This window comes from Doryrhamphus excisus, linkage group LG7 (genome assembly GCF_037039965.1).
Source record: "Doryrhamphus excisus strain RoL-2023G ecotype Guam linkage group LG7, RoL_Dexc_Guam_v1.1, whole genome shotgun sequence".
Classification (NCBI taxonomy): Eukaryota; Metazoa; Chordata; class Actinopteri; order Syngnathiformes; family Syngnathidae; genus Doryrhamphus; species Doryrhamphus excisus.
In genome coordinates, this window is record NC_136363.1 from 3,884,716 (window position 1) to 3,911,733 (window position 27,018).

Below are 27,018 nucleotides of genomic sequence, written 5' to 3' on the forward strand. Positions count from 1 at the left end.
CTCTCTAATGATAGACTGGAGTACTTTTGGGAACCACATGAGCATGACGACGAGGAGGAGGAAGAAAGAAAGAAAAAAAAAAAAAGAGTCCAACCCCTCTGAAGATTTCCTGTTTCATGAAAGTCATCCAGTGAGTCATATAACTGCACGTACGTCCCACTCGGTGTGTTTACTCTCTCAGGGCAGCTGCAGAACGAAGCGGGGCGAAGAAAGTTCGCTGGAGTCTGGATATTAAAAATCTCCCCCCACCCTCCCCCGACAAGGTTTTGGGTTGATTCATGAGAAAGAGAAGGTTGTATTGTCGGCCTCTTTCATGGAGCTACTTCGCTTTTCCGCTTTCTGGTGTGGAGCGATACTTTGTGGTAGTATTGTGTTGGAGCGAGCGGGTGAGTCGTACTTTTACTACTACTACAAAAAAAAAACTTTTCAAACAAGTTAATACACTGAGATTTTTATGGTGTTACAGTTATTTTTTTATTTTACAACAAACTTTTTAAATACAGGTGTTTGGTAATGCACTCAAGACGTCAGACAATAACTATGTGAACGATACATTAACTCCAGGGGCGGATCTTAACAAAGATGTGTCCATCTTTGGTGTGCTGACTACATAGCTAACAGGTTTAAGCCCCCCCTCACACCCACCCAACAAAGTTATGCCTTCATCTATCTCACTCTCATTCCCAGCAGTTCCTAATCCTCCCCTTTTCTCCCAACAATTAGACGCAGCCCCAGGGTGACAATTACTACCCTTCAATCGTTTCCATTCCAAAAGCCACCCCGCTGGCTTTCAGTGACACTCTCCTCCAGAGGGGCTTGCACTAATTGTATAATTGCCTAACATGAGTACTCAGGCATGGATACCCCCCCTTTCCTTTAGTGTCTCAAATCCGGCACGTCCATCACTTCAATAAGTACACTACGTGCATTTTGACAGTGTAGTCCATGCAGTTTTTTTTATTGCAAATGATAGCTAACGACTAGCTTGACGACGCAGCTCAAACATACATATGCTGACTACTACTATTATTCATTCATTCATTTTCTACCGCTTTTCCTCACGAGGGTCGCGAGGGGTGCTGGAGCCTATCCCAGCTGTCTTCGGGCAAGAGGCGGGGTACACCATGGACTGGTCGCCAGCCAATCACAGGGCACATATAGACAAACAACCATTCACACTCACATTCATACCTATGGACAATTTGGAGTCTCCAATTAACCTAGCATGTTTTTTGGAATATGGGAGGAATACTACTATTATGGGGATATTAATTTTTTTTATGCTTATGAAGTGCCCACAAGGCATGCTAGGTAACTGCGTGTGTTGTAAAGTACGACATGAAACCAACCCCCGTAAGTCTTGGTTGTTTGTATAGTTCTTGTTAGTGGTATACGCAGGAAATAATATACAGAGATGACAGGACACACAAGCACCAGACTTGGTCACTAGGTTTTATTGCAGGTTTGAATGGTCTCAAATCCAGCACATCCATCAGTGCACTTCAATAAGTACACTACGTGCATTTTGACAGTGTAGTCCATGTAGCTTAATTACTGTTTATGTTTTTTTTTTATTGCAAATGATAGCTAACAACTAGCTTGACGACGCACCTCAAACATACATACATATGCCTACTACTACTATTATGGGGATATTAATTTTTTTTATGCTTATGAAGTGCCCACAAGGCATGCTAGGTAACTGCGTGTGTTGTAAAGTACGACATGAAACCAACCCCCGTAAGTCTTGGTTGTTTGTGTAGTTCTTGTTAGTGGTATACACAGGAAATGATATACAGAGATGACAGGACACACAAGCACCAGACTTGGTCACTAGGTTTTATTGCAGGTTTGAATAGTCTCAAATCCGGCACATCCATCAGTGCACTTCAATAAGTACGCTAAGTGCATACCTAGCGTATATTTGGACAGTGTAGTCCGTGCAGCTTAATTACTGGATATGCTTTTTTATTGCAAGTGTTAGCTAACAACTAGCTTGACATACAAAGGGGTTGGTGAGTCTACTGTAAGTGCAGTAATGTACACATATACCGACTACTATTATTATAGGGATATTACATTTTTTAATACTTATGAAGTGCCCACAAGGCATGCTAGGTAACTGTGTGTGTTGTAAAGTACAACATGAAACCAACCCCTTGTAAGTCTTGGTTGTTTTTATAGTTCTTGGTCGGGATAAAACATTACAACAGTAATTTTTTTTTTTGCAAATGTTGATCCAAAATTAGAGGAGAAGCTCTTTTGAATTAGTGGTATACACGGGAAATAATATACAGAGATGACAGGACACACAAGCACCAGACTTGGACACTAGGTTTTATTGCAGGTTTGAATGGTCTCAAATCCGGCACATCCATCAGTGCACTTCAATAAGTACACTAAGTAAGTGCATACCTAGCGTACATTTTGACAGTGTAGTCCGTGCAGCTTAATTACTGTTAGCGATAGCTAACAACTAGCTTGACGACACAGCTGAGTCTACCGTAAGCTGTGCAATAATGCAACAAGTGCAGTAATGTACACATATACCGACTACTACTATTATTGGGATATTAAATCTTTTAATGCTTTTAATGAAGTGCCCACAAGGCATGCTAGGTAACTGTGTGTGTTGTAAAGTACAACATGAAACCAACCCCTTGTAAGTCTTGGTTGTTTCTATAGTTCTTGGTCAGGGTAAAACATTACATTCATTCATTCATTTTCTACCGCTTATCCTCACGAGGGTCTCAGGGGTGCTGGAGCCTATCCCAGCTGTCTTCGGGCGAGAGGCGGGTCAGTCATAAGTATGTGTTGCTTTACAAAAATGTGTATATATAAGCTAAAATAAAGATAAAATATCTATACAATACATAAGAAATGCATTGTACAGGAATTCCGAACCCTCCAGTAAGCAACTGTCTGCATCTGTCTCAGAGAGACCTTGCAGGAAGAAGATACCATGCATGTACAGCTGCTCTCTGCAGGTTCTGCGGTATTTGTGTAACAGCAAGCCGCAAGCTTGACCCCGCCCTGCAGACTGACAAAGAGGCCTTTTGTGGTCTTGAGTATACGTGCATGCAAACCACCTTCTCACCCCCCCCCTCTCCCGGCCCCGGCCCGTCAAGTCAGGCACGTCCAAATTGACACTGAGCTTCTTCACAGCAGACACTGTAAGGAGGTCTGCTTGCATCTACTTGCCTTAAGAGATGATGTTGCAAGAATAATAGGACTCTGACTGATGCATGTTTTTGGAATGTGGGAGGAAAACCGGAGTACCCGGAGAAAACCCACGCATGCACGGGGAGAACATGCAAACTCCACACAGAGATGGCCGAGGGTGGAATTGAACCCTGGTCTCCTAGCTGTGAGGTCTGCGGAGATACAAAGTTCATTCATTCATTCATTTTCTACTGCATTTTTCCTCACGAGGGTCATGGGGGGTGCTGGAGCCTATCCCAGCTGTCTTCGGGCCAGAGGCGGGGTACACCCTGGACTGGTCGCCAGCCAATCACAGGGCACATATAGACAAACAACCATTCACACTCACATTCATACCTATGGACAATTTCGAGTCGCTAATTAACCTAGCATGTTTTTGGAATGTGGGAGGAAACCGGAGTACCCGGAGAAAACCCACGCATGCACGGGGAGAACATGCAAACTCCACACAGAGATGGCCGAGGGTGGAATTGAACCCTGGTCTCCTAGCTGTGAGGTCTGCGGGGATACAAAGTTGAAATTGTAAAATTAAAAAGTCAAAATTCTGCCACTTTTTGGTCACATGGTACTCAGCACATGTGCAGGCTTCCATAAATGGGGGTTGCTGATAGACTACCCAGCATGTCTTGCGGGCATAATTCGATTTAATTTTCATGTTTGTTTGTTAGCGCATAATTGTTTCAATACTTGTATAGCAGTAGTTTATGTTATGTGTCATGTTTTTGTTTTGTGACCTGGCAAGTCAAGCTAAGCTAGCTGTTAGCTAATTGCAGTAAAAGAGCATTCTACCTCTGCAAGCTGCTGTGTAAACACAAACCCTTGCAAAGTTTATAGTTAAACTGTTCTTATGACTCACTTCCTGTTTCTCTTTGCCCCCCCCCCCCCCCCCCCCAGACGCCAGTATCATAAAGATAAGGCGCCTCTGCAAGTTTTGTGACGTCCAACCAACCAGCTGCAGCGGCCGCGGAAGCTGCAAGGTGGAGTGTGACATCACTTCCATTTGCCCCCATGATGACGACGTGTGCGTCGCTATTTGGTAAGGGTCCATTTTGATTTAGTTTGTTTTATTAGTCGGGAGACTAATAAAGACCTGCTTCCTGTAAAACGTGTACATTTTTGATTTTTAGATGTTTTTTCTCACATTCTGCTAATTTTCGACTGACCATGGATTCAGTCGCCACGTATACATGGACCCAAATATTCCAATTCCGTTCGGGTTATTTGCTCAAACGGGAAAGAATGTAACCTTTGTATACACATCATTCCGAAAAAAAAGTGCCAATCCGAATGAATATATAATGGGATTCCCAGGGGTGGAATATTCCTTTCCCCAATCCGATTGAGGTATCTTGTACCCGCTTCAAACGGAAAGTTGTCAGACTGCGTTCTTCTTCGTGGTGTTTTTCTTCTTCTGTTGTTTATTGGCGGTTGGCAAGCAGCTTTCGTGTGCATTAGCGCCATCTGTGGAACAGAATCTAAACCCTTCTATACGCCATTCACAAGTCCAGTTTTATTCAAAAAAAAGAAAATACATATCTATATAAAACATGTGCCGAGCTTAATTATTAAAATATTAGCAAGATTGAACTTTATCTTTTCCTGTTCCCGGGTAGCGTTCTTTCAGCGAATGCTGAGATATGACGTAACACGCAGCTCCAGACGTTCTTCCATTAAAAAAAAATGGAGGCGAGTAATCTGCACTGGACTGCTGCGGAATTTTTTTTTTTTTTAATAAAACTAAATTTCAAGACTGGACGAAAGAAAAACTGGCAATACTATGAGGATATTATAAGGAGTAGCATATTTCAATAAAAAAAATATTTTTCCAAAATCATAAAAAAAATCATATATATATATATATAATTATTTATTTTTTTTTTAATATGCTACCCATAATATTATGAGTTTATTCTCTTGTGAGGATAAGCGTTAGAAAATTTATGAATGAATGAATATTATGAATACGGAGTTATTCCAACAAGTGAAAGAAAAACTGGAGGAAGTCGGTATCACGTGATGTTGGTGTTTACGCCTGCGCATGCCCCATTGACTATTCTGGTTGATTATAGCGCCGCATGTAGACACGCGAATGGAATATTCCTTTCCATGTATACCATTGCTTTCGGAAAGGTCATTCGGAAAGATTCCATTCAGAAAGAGAAAAACTCCTCATGTAAACATTGGAACTGATGTGGAATGAGATTGGGAGTTCGGTGAACTTGCTGACCAGTAACTGGATTGGAATATTCCTTTCCATGTATACCATTGCTTTCGGAAAGGTCATTCGGAAAGAGAAAAACTCCTCATGTAAACGTAGCTACTGATGTGGAATGAGATTGGGAGTTCGGTGAACTTGCTGACCAGTAACTGGCTTATTGCTTGCTTGTTTTTTTCTTTTATTACAGTCAAATTACAGTTGATTTGTTCCATTTTTTACGTTTTCAATTTTTTAATGCATTTTTCTTTAGACTGTAGCAACTTATAGTTGGGGACATACAGTAAAGGGTTGGCTGGCCGCATCACAGTATGATATCACGCACTACTTCCATCTGCATATATGTAATTCCAAACCAATGTGATCTCAGTGAATGATGCTGATGCTGATTTTTTTTTTTTTCCAAGGAGGAAGAAGGACGACAATGTCACATTTGACACTGTCTGCCACAACCCAGCTGACAAGCTGTACGGCCTGGTCCTGGAGGACTACAACAATAGCAAGTGTGAGATGAAGGAAAGAAAAGGAATGGGCTCATCCTTTTTCATCTGCTCCTGCTCCGAGGATGAGTGCAACCTCGATATCATATTTAACTCCTGTAAGTTCACACATATTTTTTTTAAGAATCAGGACCACTTAATTTACAGAATAATCATTGAGGGCAATAGACACAAAAAAACGGAAGTAAACTTTTTTAAAAAGTGGAAGTGTATATTTTGAGAGCTGAGGCGTATAAGATTGGCTTATTTTGCAGCACCCAAATAACAGAAACTTCATCAAAATGAACAAAAACCACTGTGAAATGGTGCAGAAATTCCAAAGCAGATCATTGGTGTCCCAAGAAAACAGTTCAACGAAAAACATAACATTTTCATATCCTCATAGAGACACTATATGCAAGTTTGTTGATGTTATTAAGGTCCATCGTTAGAATTTGTTGTTGTTTTTTGCATGCAACAGACCATATTGGACCCCTTTTTTTTTAAATCGTCAGGAATGTTAGGATGTAAGTGTGTTGGAACCACAGCAACAGCAATTTGGGTGAGTTTTCAAACCAAACATTGTCTTTAATTATACAGATATACTATTCTAAAGCTACAATTTCACTATTTAGTGCTAGTGATGTGGGAACTGCTGTGTTCTAAAATGTTCTTGCTGTACTGTACAAAGCACTTATGTGTAGAAAAATACACATTGTCAGAAATATGTCTGCATAATACAGTATATGGCCAAACATTACTCAGTGTCTGTGAAGAATGGTTAGGATTGTAATGATTTTTTTTAATAAAAAAATGAAAAAAAAACCTTAAATTATACTAGGAAAGCAGGAAGTGAACAAATGTAAGTTTTTTTTAAAATGTCATTTTATTTTAGCTGTTACATTTGTTCACTTCCTGCTTTCCTAATGTAGTTTTTGTAAAAAGTTATTTTAATTTTAATTTTAATTTTAATTTTAATTTTAATTTTAATTTTAATTTTAATTTTAATTTTAATTTTAATTTTAATTTTAATTTTAATTTTAATTTTAATTTTAATTTTAATTTTAATTTTAATTTTACATCTGTTACATCTGTTACATTTGTTCACTTCCTGCTTTCCTAATATAATTTAACAGTTACTGATTGTAAAAGTACCAGATGGAGGGGTAGGATTTAATAAGCTTTGCTTCTTCCTACTCCTTTTGGACATGTGGAACTGTGAACTGATTTTGGGATGCATTCAATTGTAATCTGATGCATGTTCAAATGAAAAAAACATTACCATTACTACTAAGTACAAGAACACAGTCGTCCATATAGTTTATATTGCCAGTCGAAAAGTAGTACAGCAATAGTGTGTCAACACAACATGATGGAGGACTTTTTCCTATTAATAACCCATTATTATGTCGTTATCATTATTACAATCTCAGTTCATGTCGTCATGTTGGCCACAATGCAATACAGATTACACATGTCCTCCAGATACACGATTTGAACAGCTTTATTTGCAGTAACAAGACGGAATCAGATGTGTTTTGACTGTAGCATCCAAGGCAATAATAACAGAGAGTTACAGCGCCTAAGCTTGGCTCGCTGCACAGAGCTAAATTGAAAGCACCTGTACATCACATACCGCGTCAGGGAAATGCGCTCACCACGGGGAATGTCTGCACTTCTTGTCCCGTGTCTCAGTACCGGTAAGACAGTGTTGCAAGAGATGGTATAGAAATACAATACAATGCTACCGAATATGATTGGCAACTTAACTTCATCGGTCAGGTGGAGGCTAATGTACATTGCAATGTTTATGTCATTTTCTGTCGCCACATATGTCGGTTATGTCGCTCATCTGACTAGTGTCTGTGATTTTGATTTGAGTTCATTTAGTCAAAATTTCGTCAAAATGCAACCCATGTTTTTTTTTTTTTTGCCTAAAATGGATGACTGAAACCAATATTGCTGGCTTCCTGTTTGTTTTGGAATATGGGTTCTTAAAACCTTTCCATGCGTCGTGTCATGACTGACGTCTTCACCAAATTTTATGATGATCCATGAAACAGGTGGCGGGGGCTAATTTTTTTAATATTCAAACATGGGCGCTACACATCTGTGTGGAGTTTGCATGTTCTCCCTGTGCATGAGTGGGTTTTCTCCGGGTACTCCGGTTTCCTCCCACATTCCAAAAACATGTCTATTATAGAAAACATGTCTAAGTCTATAGACTTGTTTATGTCTATTAGTTTATTTAGCCATGTTTATGCTTGCAAAAAAAACACTAAACTCATCACACAGTAACTTAACACTCCAAAGGTGTACCTAAAAATATACAATGAAGTACCAATATGAGTTTTGAAGTATCCCATTTTGCATTGTGTCTGAGCAAAGCAGTTCATTGGAGGACATGCGGCATAGAATATGGTTAGTCCGCAGGCCTCACAGCTAGGAGACCCGAGTTCAATTCCACCTTCAGCCATCTCTGTGTGGAGTTTGCATGTTCTCCCTGTGCATGCGTGGGTTTTCTCCGGGTACTCCGGTTTCCTCCCACATTCCAAAAACATGCTAGGTTAATTAGCGACCCCAAATTGTCCATAGGTATGAATGTGAGTGTGAATGGTTGTTTGTCTATATGTGCCCTGTGATTGGCTGGACCAGTCCAGGATGTACCCCACCTCTCGCTCGAAGACAGCTGGGATAGGCTCCAGCTTAGTGATCCCATCCTAATAACTAATAAACATTGTAACATTGCTCAAACCTCCTGGTCAAACACTCCAGATGATCAACATTTATTTGAACAGGAAATTGATTATTTTGACACAACCTTCAATGTGCCAAAGTATAAGATGTGAGCTGTCTTTGTGAGGTACAGTAACAAGTTTGTTGTAAGGAATAACTTCTCGCTCTGCGAAAATCCAAACAAACTGTCTGGAGCCATGTTGAAGATTTCAGACATGTGGTTTCCTGTTCAGAAAAAAAAAAAAAGAGTGAAGTCGAGAGCTTGCCTAGGCAGGCAGTGAGATGCCCTCCCCGGTACTTCCTCCTCCTCTTATTTACACAGCGTTTGCTCCTTGCTGCAATGCTTCCTTCGAAGTTCTGCTTCCTTGGTTTGATTTGAAACCAACAGTACCGAGCAAACTAGAATAGTTTATATGCAATACTGTACCAGACATAATTTAAGCTAAAAGCTTTAACGAAAACCCAGTTTTGACCGTATAATGTCATGGAAGAAGCCTTAGACAAGGAAACAATTAGTATTTTATTGTTGGAATAAGTCTGCAAATTCAGTATCCGTGCCGTAAACACAGCAATAGGTTCATTTTCTTGTTAAAAGCATAGCTAAGCTCCCAGACACAACACCTCCCAAATTTAAAAGTAGATACAATATGTGGTTGACTGGGTCATGGTTTGGAGCACTTTGACTCTGTGGTCGGACAGACTTTAACTTTCGCTCTCTGAGACACCAGACATTCCTCAGGGAAGGGTCGGGTTTGTCCTCGGTCCTCGCAAAAATGCTTTTTGTATTATTTTGATCCTGTCAATGAGAGGATAATGTTGTTTTGTTTGCATATTCTTGGACTGTAAACTCAAATCTACTAGTTCTCATACTACACTAGACTAAAGCTATTCCAGGAGGCTGTTTAACTTTGGTGTTTCCAATTTCCCGATTGGGGCGGCATGGCGGTCGAGTGGTGGACCTCACAGCCAGAAACCGCTAGAAACAAACAGCCAAAACAAAACTCAATTGTTTTCGAGACATCGAAAAAGATGTCCATAATCATCCCACAGCAACTTAACACGTAACAGTTATGAACGCTAAACATGTATTTTGAACATCTGGTTTTAAAAAAGGGTTGCACGGTAGTCGAGTGTTTAGCGCGCAGACCTCACAGCTAGGAGACCAGGGTTCAATTCCACCCTCGCCCAGCCAATCACAGGGCACATAAAGACAAACAACCATTCACACTCACATTCATACCTATGGACAATTTGGAGTCGCCAATTAACCTAGCATGTTTTTGGAATGTGGGAGGAGTACCCGGAGAAAACAAACGCATGCACAGGGAGAACATGCAAACTCCACACACCGAGGGTGGAATTGAACCCTGATCTCCTAGCTGTGAGGTCTGGGCGCTAACCACTAGACCGCCGTGCAGCCCTTTTTTAACCAGTTGTTCAAATTACATGTTTAGAGTTAATAACTGTTGTGTGTTAAGTTGCTGTGTGATGATTATGGCCACATCTGATTTGCAATCAGCAAAATAATTTCCCACTCATTTGCTCGTTGGGTTTGTCTTCTACGTATTTTTTCCAGACATGGATTCCCAAGTTGCTGTCATCTTGGTGAGTCTGGTTCCACTTCTGGTCATGGCGATTCTGGTCATTACTTCCTTCTACTGTTATCGAGTTTACCGTCAGCGCAGAGCTAACGCTAAACGCAAGAAAGGGCCCCCTCTGGACTTTAGTGACGCTCACGCCATCATGGTGGACGACGAAGGTTCGGACAGCAGCTCCACGCACGCCAACAACCTCAACCACAATACCGAGCTGTTGCCAATTGAGCTGGATATCCAAGTGGGAAAAGGTCGTTTTGCGGAAGTTTACAAAGCCAAACTGAAGCAGGGATCCTCGGTCAGTGACGAGCAGGGCTTTGAAACTGTCGCCGTGAAGATTTTTTCATACGAGGAGTACGCCTCATGGAAGAACGAGAAAGACATTTTCTCGGATGCCGACTTGAGACATGAAAACGTTCTCCACTTCCTCACAGCAGAGGAGAGGAAAATACAGAGACAGTATTGGCTGATCACAGCCTACCAGCCTAGAGGGAACCTCCAAGAGTACTTGACCCACCACGTTGTCAGCTGGCATGACCTGTGGTTACTGGGAGGATCGCTGGCCAGTGGACTGGCACATCTTCACAGTGACCACACCTCATGTGGACGATACAAGGTGCCGATTGCACACAGGGATATTAAGAGCTCCAATATACTCGTGAAGAGTGACCTGACCTGCTGCCTGTGCGACTTTGGACTCGCGCTCCGTCTGGACAACACTCTATCTGTGGATGAGCTAGCAAACAGTGGACAGGTAAGCTTTTCTCAATCAATCAGATTTTGAATGAATAAACCATGCAGACACACACATATATATATATAAATTAGAGGTGTAAGAAAATATTGTTTCGGTGATATATCGCAATACTTCATTCCACGATACTGTATCGATATTAAAAAGTAGGATATGGATATTTTTTTTAGCATTTATCATAGACTGTATATGGTATTTATTCAAGTGCAGACACAGCAAAGGTTCATTTCTGATTTTAATTTAAACCTCCGATCATTAGCTAGCAGCGCTTACGTAGTCAATTAGGTTTCATTCAACGTCCTCACACATAAACACAGTTCAACATGGCGGAATGCTGACGCGTGGACACATTTTGGATTTCTACACAAAGTAAGTTGTGTGCAGAAATCGACAAAATTTGCCATGCCGTTTGTAAAATGCGTCATGCTCGAATAAAGTATTCGGGAAACACGACAAATCTGCGAGTCCACTTAGCGAGACACCATGAGGACCTGCCGCTAGCAAGCAATGCCAAGGTCCTTTTGTACGTATGCTACAAAAGTAGTACTGTGATATTGCAGGTATTTTGTTTTTCAAATTGATATCACTATTTTGTTAAGTAATTGTTATTTCAAGGACTTTTTACTGTTAGTTACAAAAATACTCTTCTGATAGTGGATAAGCCAGGGACTGTATACTGTATTTTTTCACAGCTAATAGAATGTGAACATTTGAGCAGGATCTTGAGACATAATTTAATTTTTCATGTTTTTTTTTTTGTAAATTTAAAGCTGGATGTTAAAGATTTATTGATCCAAATGCTACACTTTAAGTTTTTACAGAGGAATACAGCATAACATACTGTTCTAATCGAATAAAAATGTGTTTAGTAAGTGCATATTGCTGATGTAATTCAGTTTTTTCAGGAAATAATCTTTTAACTACAAGAAAAACAAAAAAAAACATCGCCTTGTTAACAGTATCGTGATATATCGTATTGTGATACGTATCGTATCGCCTGATTCTTGCCGATACACACCCCTAATATAAATATTCCAGGATGGAATCTGTCTATAGTGCCCCAACTCAAAAAGAACCACGATCCATTCTTCGTAGAGAGTCACCAACGTGTGAATGCTTTTTTTTTTTGGGGCACTTGATTCCCTGGACTAGGTTTTTAGGTGCAAGCTTTTGCTGATAATTATTTTTATCAATACTTTTCATCCAAAAGGTTCCACTGTAGTTCATATCTTCGGTTGTTTCCTACACAATCTACCAGGCTACACTATATTAGCCGCTAATGCACTTTAATTGGTCGTTTTTGTTTTTTAATGATTTCTTAAAAGTTCCATCAGAATTATGTTGTGTAACACTGAAATAATGTGTTGGTCTTCAGGTGGGAACTGCCAGGTACATGGCACCAGAGGTCTTGGAGTCCAGGATCAACCTGGAAAACATCGAGTCCTTCAAACAAGCCGACGTGTACTCTATGGCGCTCGTACTATGGGAGATCATCTCCAGGTGTAGTGCTATTGGAGGTAAGATTCTTTTGGAGGTAGCAGTGTTAGCCTTTCAGTTTATGCTGAGTAAAGGCAATCAATAGAAGACGTCATACTCTTGAGTTTCCCAAGAGATGGTCAGAGGCACTTCAGCTTGCTAAAAGCAACTTTTTATATGGGCAAGATGTAGCCAAAACAAAACTCAATTGACGACACATCGAAAAAGCCAGGTCATTACTGAACATGGCCATAATCATCACACAGCAACTTAACACGTAACAGTTATTAACTCTAAACATGTATTTTGAACAACTGGTTTTAAAAAAGGGCTGCACGGCGGTCGAGTGGTTAGCGCACAGACCTCACAGGTAGAAACAAACAGCCCAAACAAAACTCAATTGACGAGACATCGAAAAAGACAGGAGGTCATTACTGAACGTGGCCATAATCTTCACACAGCAACTTAACACGTAACAGTTATTTACTCTAAACATGTATTTGGAACAACTGGTTTTAAAAAATGGCTGCACGGCGGTCGAGTGGTTAGCGCACTGACCTCACAACTAGGAGACGGGGGTTCAATTCCACCCTCGGCCATCTCTGTGTGGAGTTTACATGATCTCCCTGTGCATGCGTGGTACTCCGGTTTCCTCCCACATTCCACAAACATGTCTATTATAGAAAACAACATGTCTATGTCTATTAGTTTATTTAGCCATGTTTATGCTTGCAAAAACCACTGAACTCATCACACAGTAACTTAACACTCCAAAGGTGTACCTAAAAATATACAAAGAAGTACCAATATGAGTTTCGAAGTTTCCCATTCTGCATTGTGTCTGAGCAAAGCAATTCATTGGAGGACATGCGGCGTAGAAAGTGGTTAGTGCGCAGGCCACACAGCTAGGAGACTCGGGTTCAATTCCACCCATGGCCATCTCTGTGTGGAGTTTGCATGTTCTCCCCGTGCATGTACTCCGGTTTCCTCCCACATTCCAAAAACATGCTAGGTTAATTGGCGACTCCAAATTGTCCATAGTTATGAATGAGAGTGTGAATGGTTGTTTGCTGGAATAGGCTCCAGCACCCTCCGCAACCCTCGTGAGGAAAATGAATGAATTAATGATTTCTCCCGAGAAGGAACATCGATCTGTGTTTGTATCCTTACCTATATTATTATTTTTGTGTTTGCAGATTGAAGTTAGTGTGCCCTAAAAAAAAAGCCGCAAGTTTGAGACCGTAGCATATAGGGAACATCGCTAATTATGTCACTGTGAGAACCAAACCCTCGTGTCAAACTTGTGGGAGTCTCAAGAATCTGTCTTATGTCTGATCGTGTGCCCATACTTCTGTCATCCTGTGGCAAAAACAAGGTCAGGATATGTGCAAATAATAGAAATGGGAGATTATCTGAGGGGCAAACCACGGAGCGCTATTTCATATCGGCACTCAGACGTTTGTTTTCACTTCCTCTTAAATGTCTCGATGGGCCAATTTGTTGCCGTGCCTGCTCTTGTCGCTATTGTGTCAATGCAGTTGATTGAAGGCTGGCTTTGGGCATGGAATTGTCTCCTTTGGCTTTTTCCTGTTTTTTCCCCCCTCCCAACACACTCCACCTTAGGGGGGGGGTCCTTGAAATATATTTGAGAGGCCAAGCGGCCAACAGTAGTCCCACTTGTTTTTCCTTCCTTGGCACATGTGTACGGCCTGCGGCGACACTTTGAAAATGACACACACCATTTCCTGTTTTGCATGAACACGTTCCCAGCTCTGGTTTCTCTGTCAAGAAACAAGTATAGATGTCTTCTTTTCCGATGCGGATACAATGGCTCTGTGCTTGTTGGCAGTGCCTGACCAGATCTCACTAGTGGATATTTTGAAAATATCCACAATAGCGTACTAGTTTGGCTTTTACACTCACTCACTTGACACATCCTCTTCCCATCCAAACACTAAATGTTCTTGCTGCCTGGGATTTCTGTGTTATTCTCTGCAGCTCATTTTTATATTTTTGCCATGTATTGTTGCCCTCTGTCTGTCTCTCGAGTACTTCCTACTCCAGGCAGGTGATGCAGCAGTTCATGACTCTCCCGCTGCATGGAAACACTTGGAAAGCTGTACTCACGCCAACATGGTCTGACTGGGAGGATAAGACGGAAGTCAGGGAGAGGGAGATGGAAAGCAGAAGCTATAAGTGTTTAGTATTGGGACCATTACACCTATACAGGAAGTAAACATTTAATTATTGTTCTTACATTTTTAGATTCAACACTTTTAAATTTTGTAAATTCCTGATCCTATCCATCCTGGTCACTCCCAATGAGATCGTCAGCATCCTCATCTCTGACATGTCCCAAACATTTCAGTCTGGCCTCTCTAACCTTATCTCCAAGGCCTCTGACATGTAATGTCACCTTCCTGATCCTATCCATCCTGGTCACTCCCAATGAGAACCTCAGCATCTTCATCTCTGACATGTCCCAACCATCTCAGTCTGGCCTCATTAACTTAATCTCCAAGGCCTCTAACTTGGAATGCCCCTCTTATGTACTCGTTCCTGATCCTATCCATCCTGGTCACTCCCAATGAGAACCTCAGCATCCTCATCTCTGACATGTCCCAAACATCTCAGTCTGGCCTCTCTAACTTTATCTCCAAGGCTTCTAACATGTAATGTCCCGTTCCTGATCCTATCCATCCTGGTCACTCCCAATGAGAACCTCAGCATCCTCATCTCTGACATGTCCCAACCATCTCAGTCTGGCCTCTCTAACTTTATCTCCAAGGCCTCTCACGTGGAATATCACTCTGATGTACTCGTTCCTGATCCTATCCATCCTGGTCACTCCCAATGAGAACCTCAGCATCCTCATCTCTGCTACCTCCAGTTCTGCTTCCTGTCGTTTCCTCAGTGGCACAGTCACTAGACCAAACAAAGTGGCTGATCTCACCACCGTTTTGTATACTATATATATTAGAATTATATAGTATAGTTGTAATAAAATACAATAAATATTGTAATTACTAATTTATATTTTTCAGATAAATATAGTGGTATAGTGGTAGTACGTATTTATTATATGCATTGTTAAATTTAAACCTTGATAGTTGAATCTCAAATGTGCAGGGATCCACTGTACTCCATCAGCTCCAGTAAAGAACTACCTGGTCCTTCTTTTTCAATCTGCACTTAATTAAACACTGAGTTAGGTGGAGATGATTTTTCATGAATGAGACCATTTGCTTTTGCTTCATTGACCGACCCTGAAAAACATCCTCCTTTTGGTGGAGACGTTTTATTCGCTGAAGAATTACATAAGGTTTGTGTTCCAGCCTGATTTCCCGCAGCTACGAAGCCAGACAGAAACGTCAGTGAGTCACCGTTCAGAGCTCACGTTGCTTCAGACCGTGTGTGAACATGTGTCAACATGTGTGCACTCCCACCTCTATTGACTGACACATCCCAGCTCATCATTTTAACAATGGAAGCTCTGCTAAGCGCCAGGGTTTGATGCCACCTGCCTGTGGTGTGTGTGGTTGGGGGGGGGTGACAGATGTGTGAGCAGCGGTCTGTGCATCGATGGCCAAGCGGCCACGCGACCACTCTAACGGTCCCTGCACTTTAGGTGCGATATGAGATCTGCCAGGCGAGAACGACATAGTCGTCTGTTGGTGGCGCCAGTCAGTCAGCCATGAACCGACACTTTAACGGACAAATCTGGGCCACTTGACTTTTCATTCCTAAAAACTGCAAACATACTGTACATGATCTAAAATACCAATTAGAATGTGAAAAGGAGGTTGAAAAATCCTTCATTATCATCGGCTTCAATTTTGTCTGTGAGAGGCTGACGTCAACAGGTTCCACCTAGACATAGTTAGCGGTTAGCGTTTTGAAGGTATACTATGGTATGAAGAACTCCCGATTTCAAAACAATGTAACATTTTTATATGCCTGTCAAAATAATCGATAAATCGAACGATATGATACCCTCGCGTCTCTCTGTGACACACAGGCTGGATGACAAGAGTGTTCACACTCTGTATCTTTCTATGCGCATTGATTCTATAATTTGAATGAACGGAGAGAGTGGGCTCTCATCTCATTCAGCCTCCCTGTGGAGGCGGGGCTACTTGCTCCTTGATGCTAGCCAATACCCTAGCTGCTGTGAGCTAACGCTAACGCTAACATGAACAGCACAAAAGCGATATTTTTTAAGGTAAATATTACCCCAGAATGTGGGTATGTTTTGGTTTTGGATCGATGTTGGCTAGCATGTTAGCATGTTGGCCACACAGTCAGATCGGGTAGACGTGGGTTTGAATCTCCACTTTGACATCTCTGTGTGGAGTTTGCGTGTTCTCCCTTGGTAGTTTGGTTTCCAAAAACATGTCTGTTATAGAAAACACCATGTCTATGTCTATACACATGTCTATGTCTGTTAGTTTATTTAGCCATGTTTATGCTTGCAAAAAAAATACTAAACTCATCACACAGTAACTTAACACTCCAAAGGTGTACCTAAAAAATATACAAAGAAGTACCAATATGAGTTTGGAAGTTTCCCATTCTGCATTGTGTCTGAGCAAAGCAGTTCATTGGAGGACATGCGGCTTAGAAAGTGGTTAGTGCGCAGGCCTCACACCTAGGAGACCCGAGTTCAAGTCCACCCTCGGTCATCTCTGTGTGGAGTTTGCATGTTCTCCCCATGCATGCGTGGGTTTTCCTCCCACATTCCAAAAACATGCTAGGTTAATTAGCGACTCCAAATTGTCCATAGGTATGAATGTGAGTGTGAATGGTTGTTTGTTTATATGTGCCCTGTGATTGGCTGGCGACCGGTCCAGGGTGTACACCGCTTGTCGCCCGAAGACAGCTAGGATAGGCTCCAGCACCCCTCCGCGACCCTCGTGAGGATAAGCGGTAGAAAATGAATGAATGAATGAATAATTACTAAACATTACTGGAGTGGTACGGGCAATGATTAATGACAATTCACTGCTAATGCTATTTAGATAGGAAAAGCTTTTACATTAAGAGGAAATTACTTTAAGGGAAAAGGCGGGTCATTAGTCTCTTAAAACAAAGGGGGTGGATAGCAATAGCTGCTTACCTAATGCTAACTGTATATCAACATGGACTGCAGTCAGTATATATGATGCTGTAGTTTACAATTGGAACTAATTACTGTGAGTCTACTGTGGTTTACTTCAGTATTACTTCAGCAACTCCCAGGCAGTGCAAGTACAAGGACTAAGGGGAACGACTACCACTAAGCAAATACAGCAACTGCCCCGCCCCTCGCCCCTTCTCTTCAGAAACAGCCTGAGCATACAAGTGTATGTTTACACAACGATGACCCGGTAAAAACAGGCATGTTTTTTTTTTTTTTGCATTTAGAAAACTTTCGCCATCAAAACGATCTCAACATGGAAACATTATGTGGTCGTGATGTTGTTTTCACTTACAGTGAAATCAGCACACTTAATATTGCACCCGCCAATAGCACATAACATCCATTGCTACGGTTGTCTTTGCTTTAGTTAAACAAATACCCTAGTATGACTAGATAGGACAGCTGTAGTCTGAGAGGTATTAAAATTAAAATATATATATAAAAAAACTTAAATTATATTAGGAAAGCAGGAAGTGAACAAATGTAACAGTTACTGATTGTAAAAGTACCAGATGGAGGGGTAGGATTTAATAAGCTTTGCTTCTTCCTACTCCTTTTGGACATGTGGAACTGTGAACTGATTATGTGATGCGTTCAATTGTAATCTGATGCATGTTCAAATTAAATTAAACCATTACATTACCAATTAACATAGCATGTTTTTGGAATGTGGGAGGAAACTGGAGTACAAATAAAAATAAATAAAAATAGTAGTAAAAATAAATATAAAATGTAAAAATTTAAAAACAATAAAACAAAAAAAAACAAATACAAAAAAAACAAAAATAAAAAAAACAACTTAAATTATATTAGGAAAGCAGGAAGTGAACAAATGTAACAGTTACTGATTGTAAAAGTACCAGATGGAGGGGTAGGATTTAATAAGCTTTGCTTCTTCCTACTCCTTTTGGACATGTGGAACTGTGAACTGATTATGTGATGCGTTCAATTGTAATCTGATGCATGTTCAAATGAAATTAAACCATTACCATTACCAATTAACATAGCATGTTTTTGGAATGTGGGAGGAAACTGGAGTACAAATGAAAATAAATACAAATAGTCGTAAAAATGTAAAAATTTTAAAACAATAAAACAAAAAAAAAACAAAAAATAAAAAAAAACAACTTAAATTATATTAGGAAAGCAGGAAGTGAACAAATGTAACAGTTACTGATTGTAAAAGTACCAGATGGAGGGGTAGGATTGAATAAGCTTTGCTTCTTCCTACTCCTTTTGGACATGTGGAACTGTGAACTGATTATGTGATGCATTCAATTGTAATCTGATGCATGTTCAAATGAAATTAAACCATTACCATTACCAATTAACATAGCATGTTTTTGGAATGTGGGAGGAAACTGGAGTACAAATGAAAATAAATACAAATAGTCGTAAAAATGTAAAAATTTTAAAACAATAAAACAAAAAAAAACAAAAAATAAAAAAAAACAACTTAAATTATATTAGGAAAGCAGGAAGTGAACAAATGTAACAGTTACTGATTGTAAAAGTACCAGATGGAGGGGTAGGATTGAATAAGCTTTGCTTCTTCCTACTCCTTTTGGACATGTGGAACTGTGAACTGATTATGTGATGCATTCAATTGTAATCTGATGCATGTTCAAATGAAATTAAACCATTACCATTAGCATATATTGAGTAACGAAAAAGCAATGTGGTTGAGGTGGTTATTGGCCGCCCAGATGTGTAAACCAAAACAAAAACATGCAGGTGAAATCTTTACCGCATAGCCGGGGATGAAAGTCTTGTTTGCTAGACCAATTTTGGTTTGTTTTGCTGGTATAAAACGATGCTTTTCATTGCATTGAAAAGTACAGATCCTGTAGCGACACTACAAGAGAAGATGGGCTGCGTGGGATGAATCCACTCCCAGCCTCATTTGCTGGCTTTCATTTGTCTGTGGTGTGTGAGACACTTGTTTTGTATTCCTCAAAGGCTGTAAAAGTCATTTAACACAGACACACATCGCGTGTATTTGAATCGCTCACAGTGCAGCTGTAACCGATACACGCATTAAAAAAAAACAAAAAACGCGTAATACACAATTTGCAGATATCTTTTGTCCCCGGTCCTTAGCCAATGAAAGATGACCCCCTCCGCACACCTCAACGCACCACGACACCAGGCCCTCCAGCCCTGAAAGAGTTGATGATCTGACATCTGGAAAGCAGCTGCCCTAACCTCCCCTCATCGTTTCTCCCTCCTGGGACTGAAGGCATTTGTCTGTCTACCGCTTCATGCTTAACTCATACTCCACCATTATCCCCTGAAGGCCCCGCCCGCCTGTGAAACGCCCTCTTAGTCTTTCCAAGCCCTAAATCTGGACCAACTAAATTATAGAGCAGGCATTTTGAAGGGGGGAAGAAAAAAAAGGCCTTGAGTCTAGCTTTACTTGTCTCTCGTAGGAGTGTTGGCTCTAACTCTTCCTCTGCCTCCGCACAAGGGCGGATATTTCATTTCACTGTTGGGAGGAACAATAAATACAAAAATGTCTCAGGAAACATTCCTGAAGGGTCAACAAGATAAATAACTTACGAGTTACATTGCTTCAGTAGACAAGCGACACAGAAAGCACCCAGATCACTGACAGGAACAAATGGAGTACCTAAAAGTGCTTTATTTTGCTCAAAGGCATTTATCAAGCAAAGAACCACCTGTCTAATAAGTAGCAGACCTTGAAAGCAGCCTGGCTATGAGGTCGTCGAACAGCGTTTAACATACATCACGGCCGATTAAAAACAATTATAATAATTAGGGATGTCCGATAAATATTGGTACTGATAATTATCGGCTCGATATCAGCATAAGAATGTGATATCGGTTGATTAAAATTCCTCACACAGCAACTTAATACTCCAGAGGTGTATATACAAATATGCGAACATGTCCCTATATGACTCCAAAGTAAAAAATATTCATTCATTTTCTACCACTTATCCTCACAAGGGTCACAGGGGTGCTGGAGCCTATCCCAGCTGTCTTTGGTCGAGACGCGGGGTACACCCTGGACTGGTGGCCAGCCAATCACAGGGCACATATAGACAAACAACCATTCACACTCACATTCATACCTATGGACAATTTGGAGTCGCCAATTAACCTAGCATGTTTTTGGAATGTGGGAGATAACCCACGCATGTACGGGGAGAACATGCAAAGAGGGTGGAATTGAATGTGGGTCTCCTAGATGTGAGGTCTGCGCTCTAACCACTCGTCCGCCGTGCAGCCCTTTTTTTAAAACCAGATGGTCAAAATACATGTTTAGCGTTCATAACTGTTATGTGTTAAGGTGCTGTGTGATGATTATGGCCACATTCAGTAATGACCTGTCTTTTTCAATGTCTCGAAAACAATTGAGTTTTGTTTTGGCTGTTTGTTTCTAGCGGTTTCTAGCTGTGAGGTCTGTGCATGCATGGGGGGCAGAACATGCAAACTCCACACAGAGATGCCTGAAGGTGGAATTGAACCTGGGTCTCCTAGCTGTGAGGTCTGCGCGCTAACCACTCGACCGCCGTGCAACCCTTTTTTAAAACCAGATGTTCAAAATACATGTTTAGCGTTCATAACTGTTACGTGTTAAGTTGCTGTGTGATGATTATGGCCATGTTCAGTAATGACCTGCTGTCTTTTTCAATGTGTGCACGCTAACCACACGACCACCGTGCAGCCTGTTTAGTAATTATTTAAAATGAAAATTGGTGTAAAACTGTTCTCAAACTCAACTTACCTTGGTGTCTTAGTTTACTTCCATGTTGTGCTGTCATGTTTGTGTTGGCACCGTGATTGTAGACGTGTTCTGTCTTGTCTCTGTTCATGCAGAGGTAAAAGAGTATGAACCTCCCTTCGGAAACTTGAGGGAGCACCCGTGTGTCGAGAGCATGAAGGACAGCGTCCTCCGAGACAGAGGAAGACCTGAGATTCCCAACAGCTGGATCAACCACACGGTAAGAGATTCGGGAACACCCAAAAACCCAAAAGTCAAGTTATTCACAGATGCCAATATTTAGTTTCTTTAATTTGATGTAAACTTTTCTTCACCACCGCAAAACATAGCTGGAAACTTAGCCGTCAATGTTATTTTAATACACTGACTGGGATTTTTGGGGTGGTGTCATGTGATTTACTTTGGGCGGACATGAACTGTGAGAACAAAAACCCAAGGAAATGTACTGGCATCTCTTCAGCGGACAGTCCTAATAATGCTATCTGTTGGATATATTCAGACATGACAGTACTGCAACTGTAAGTTTAGCCGGGTTCCAGCTGGTGTGGGTGGGGAGGAATCGCATTGAGAGCAGCCAGATGAAGAGTGGAGGCATTGTTGGTATGTGACAGAGCAACAGATGATGCGGCTAAAAGAATGCATCAGTGTGGATATTGAACTGTCTCGATTCATATTACTTCGACATATTGTTAGGATTCGTTTACATTCCTCTCGGGGCTCATTTGTCACAGACTGTTAAAGTAGTCAACGTTTTTGGGTACTACACTACTGCACCCAAGTTCATTAACTCATTCAATCTCCATTTTCCAAAAGACAACCTTTTGACTGATCTTTCAAGGCACACAGAATATGGAGTTAAACATAAAAAACATAGAAACATAGAACCTACCAAAAGAATGATAAGAGTCCTGTCTTTCATCAGAAAAAAAAGATTTAGTTCTACCTTTTACCGTTCTTTAGTAATCAGCAGTAGAACATAGGTAGGTTTCAGGAAAATATCCGTACCCGACTAAAAAGTGAAAAGATACATTTCGAGCCTAACTTTCACCCTTTCATCCATCCATTTTCTATACCGCTTGGATTGGATTGGTCTACCTTCTACCGTTCTTTAGTAATCAGCAGTAGAACATAGGTGGGTTTCAGGAAAATATCCGTTCCCGACTAAAAAGTGAAAAGATACATTTCGAGCCAAACTTTCACCCTTTGATCCATCCATTTTCTATACCGCTTATCCTCACTAGGGTTGTGGGCATGCTGGAGCCTATCCCAGCTGTCTGGATTGGTCTACCTTTTCCCGTTCTTTAGTAATCAGCAGTAGAACATAGGTAGGTTTCAGGAAAATATCCGTTCCCGACTAAAAAGTGAAAAGATACATTTCGAGCCCAACTTTCATCCATCCATTTTCTATACCGCTTACCCTCATTAGGGTTGTGGGCATGCTGGAGCCTATCCCAGCTGTCTGGATTGGTCTACCTTTTCCCATTCTTTAGTAATCAGCAGTAGAACATAGGTAGGTTTCAGGAAAATATCAGTTCCCCACTAAAAAGTGAAAAGATACATTTCGAGCCAAACTTTCACCCTTCCGTCCATCCATTTTGTATACCGCTTACCCTCACTAGGGTTGTGGGCATGCTGGAGCCTATCCCAGATTGGTCTACCTTTTCCCGTTCTTTAGTAATCAGCAGTAGAACATAGGTAGGTTTCAGGAAAATACCTGTTCCCGACTAAAAAATGAAAAGATATATTTCGAGCCAAACTTTCACCCTTCCATCCATCCATTTTCTATACCGCTAACTCACTTAGGTCGTGGGCATGCTGGAGCCTATCCCAGCTGTCTGGATTGGTCTACCTTTTCCCGTTCTTTAGTAATCAGCAGTAGAACACAGGTAGGTTTCAGGAAAATATCCGTTCCCGACTAAAAAGTGAAAAGATACATTTCGAGCCTAACTTTCACCCTTCCATCCATCCATCCATTTTCAATACCGCTTATCCTCACTAGGGTCGTGGGCATGCCTATCCTAGCTGTCTGGATTGGTCTAGGGTGTCCAGGCTGTACCCTGCCTCTCGCCTGAAGACAGCTGGGATAGGCTCCAGCATATTCCCATGACCCTAGTGAGGATAAGCGGCATAGAAAATGAATGGATGGGTGGATGGGTGGAAACCAGCAGGAAGCACAAATCCAAGGAAATACAACCGGAATAGGTGCAGATTCTGCAAGATCTAAAAAGTTTTCTGTGCGGGTTATTGTGTGTAGCGGCTCTATAGGACCACAACTCAATACAAAGGGTACAAAAACTAGCATAATAGATCCCCTTTAATAACAAAAAGGGCCAGTTTAGCATACAATAGAATTGCCTGACGATACCTGTGCTCCGCCATTCTCCCGACAGGGCATCCAGATGGTGTGTTCCTCCATAGAGGACTGCTGGGACCACGACCCAGAAGCCCGCCTGACAGCCCAGTGTGTTGCCGAGCGCTTTGACGACATGGAGTACCTGGACAAGCTGTCAGACTGCTCCGACTCTGAGGAAAAGATCCCAGAGGAAATCATTGTGGTGGACGAGAAGTAGAGTCAGTCAAAAAAAAAAAAAAACAAAAACACTGCCCCCTTCTGGTTGGCAGAAGAATAACAAATATCACACAAATGTGCAGATTTAATGGACCATCAGGGATATCACAATATAAAGCTTTTCATACTTTTGCACTTTATTAGTATCTATGCACACTAAATATGCATATATGCAGTGTCAAATACTAGAAATAACACTAATTTCATTTCATCATTTCATGGATGGTGCAGGTTTGACTTATTCTCAGATTTTAAAAAAATGGTCATTTGTCAGCATTAAAAGCCGTTTTGAAAACAAAAAAAGTAATATATAAATATACAGATATATCTAAAAACTATGGTCAAATATGTGTGTAATAGAGTAGTGTCATAAGTATACAATAAATGAGTCTGGAGGGGGGCGGGGCTTAATGGTCTAACCTGCTGCTTGTTAATAATGCCAAACTATTTATGCATACCATGCTTAGAAAATAAACTATATAACATGTTTTTGTATGTATAAGTGTTAGTGGATGATACATAAAGTATTGGTGTTATTGTTTTCATGGGTTTGTCAGCTGGTTTTGAGCAAGCCAGTGAAAGTTTGTGTATTTTAAAGCTTTAATAGATATTTGCGATGTTCGATTATTGAAAAAATATATAAAATTGCCTTTTAATAATATGTAAATAAACTGAGCATAAGCTTGGAAGAGAGAGAAATCTCCCATTCTTTTCATTTCTTCATATATATATATATATATATATATATATATATATATATATATATTTGTCATTGTTTGCATAATTATATTTTTTACTAAGTGTCCTGTCCTGTGGTTTTGTGCTTTTAATTTAGTTTTGTTTTTGTTTTATTTTGTGGCGATTAATTATTAATTATTATTAATTAATTATTAATTATTTCTTGAACGCAACTACTTCTCACCCCTAATAAGCCAAAATGTAACTTTAGAAAGTTTCAAGCGCCATAATTTTAATAAAGGTGGAAAAACACTACTGAATTCAGGAAGTAACTCATGACAAAACAGGAAGTGATGTCTGTGTTGCGTCTTGCTGCCATATCGTGTCACATTAAGAGTGTCTTCAGTGAAGGTAATGGTATATTATATTATTAATATTATTATTATATTATATATGGTGCGTGTATTCCTTTCAGCTGTAATTGATATGCATTTAGAATTGTTATAAACGTATAAGAAATTAAATTAAGAGAGTCATTCATAATCATTGACAACCTACGAAGTTGACTTTCACTTCCGGTTGACATTTTCTTAGCAAGCTAGCTTCTTTGTCAGTAGTTAAGGACTTTTTGTGATTAAAAAATACATTACGAACACAATTGGACGTTCATATTATTATTAATTAATAACATCACAAGGTGCGGGATATTTTGTGCGCTAACCGAACAATGTACGCAATTGAAGGCAAGAATTTTGGCGGTCAATTGAGGTAATGTGTGAAATGTTTGTCTGTAGAAATGTGTTGAATTGTACATACCGTTTTCATTCTTTAAGTAGTTATTAATAATAATTTATTTTGATGATTTTATTTGGGGCTATCAATGGCGGTAACATTAATTATCCTTTTCTGTGTATGCTCACGGAGCATTTGTTTCGCCTGACCGCTGTTTCCACTTGGACGCATTTCAGTGCAGCACACAACAATCCGTGGCAGAGCAGGCAAGAGCGGCTTAATTTGTGGAGGAGATGTCAATAAAGCGGCAGGTAAGTTTTCTGTGATTATTTACGTCGATTCTGGACTCAGTTTTTTCACTATGTTTACCCTGAAGCATGATTCAGTACATAAATCTGTTAATATTGGAAGGTCTCCGTATAGCAGCGTGGCTGGGCATGTAAACCAATGTGTCTAGTGTTAATACTCATAACACATACACAGCAATATACAACACCATATATGTATCTCCAACTCACAAACACGTCTGTAGTCCTTTCCTCCTCAGAACTACACTACGAACATCATAATCACTTATTTTTCTATTAAGGAAACAACACAAAACCATTATTAAATGATTAAAATATACTGTATGGATTTAAATATCACTAAGAATGATCAATAGGATATACTAAGAACGTTAATTACCATTATTGCATTGTAAGTACTTAAGTAACTGTATAAATATAATGAATTCAATGGATGTTTATTTTCCTGAACATTGCCTGCATTTTGTCTTTACACCAGACGGGGGCGGTGTTGTACTACTGGAGTACTGCAAGTACTGCATGAGATGTATCTGTGGAGAATTGGATGGAATCAGGTACATGCTTGTTTGTTTGTTTGTTTTTTTCATGACCTTGGCATATTCTAATGATACAATTAATACTTAATTTCTGATATATTATTAAATATTACACTAATTAACAAATTACTTTATAACACAAAAGTAAAAATGTTGATGTTTGTGCGGGTAACTTAGGATATATCATTTTATATTTTTAAAAATCAATAAAAGACAATATATATGTATACAGTACAGTCATTGGTCACCACTTTGCGGTTCAATAAGTTATGTTTTAACATGTTTTTCTCCCTTAATACTAAGAAGTTTCATTAAAAAATTTGATTGATGATCTAAAACATTTAAATGAGACAAATATGCCAAATATAGAAAACAAGCTGCAAATGTGCACCACTATAAAATATCGAGCATATTTTATTTTTGTACCCATGTCTTGTTGTGGATGTTGCTGCAGTATGCATTCATACTTAATGTTGTGTACTGTATGTATACTGTATAGGTAAACTCACTCAACCCTGAGGTGGTCTTTGCAAATAATCAGATGGAAATGTTCTCCCGCCAGTCATTCCTTCATGCAGGGTTACCATGGCGACACGGCATCTATCAATTAAACCTGGAGGAACCCATCGCTTGGCGTTGAGTAATAAACAATTTTTCACGCTTCGGTGGAGACCTCCACACTTAAAGAGCAGCCAAACTCCCAAGACGTTCTCCTTCAGGCACAGTGGAATCTCGTATTTGTCTGAATCCGTTCCTAAAGGTCAAACAGAAACAGAAATGTGGCAATAACT

The 27,018-nt window shown here is 40.2% G+C and overlaps 1 protein-coding gene and 1 long non-coding RNA gene across 3 annotated transcripts; both read left to right on the forward strand.

Annotated features, from left to right (window-relative positions):
• Positions 1-24,040, forward strand: tgfbr2a (transforming growth factor beta receptor 2a). Of its 2 annotated transcripts, none has more exons than XM_058047260.2 (7): positions 1-130; positions 4,117-4,258; positions 5,845-6,035; positions 10,229-11,001; positions 12,377-12,518; positions 21,500-21,624; positions 23,795-24,040. In XM_058047260.2, exons 3-7 carry the CDS (start codon positions 5,948-5,950, stop codon positions 23,972-23,974), a joined length of 1,308 nt encoding a protein of 435 aa, XP_057903243.2. In that variant the 5' UTR covers positions 1-130; positions 4,117-4,258; positions 5,845-5,947; the 3' UTR covers positions 23,975-24,040. The 2 variants fall into 2 exon arrangements, with proteins under 2 accessions (XP_057903243.2, XP_057903239.2); XM_058047256.2 differs by lacking the exon at positions 1-130 and adding an exon at positions 203-386.
• A 1,588-nt stretch (positions 24,041-25,628) lies between these two features.
• Positions 25,629-27,018, forward strand: LOC144899470 (uncharacterized). Its single transcript, XR_013627593.1, has 3 exons — positions 25,629-25,694; positions 26,170-26,245; positions 26,790-27,018. It is a non-coding gene; the product is annotated as an uncharacterized LOC144899470 (long non-coding RNA).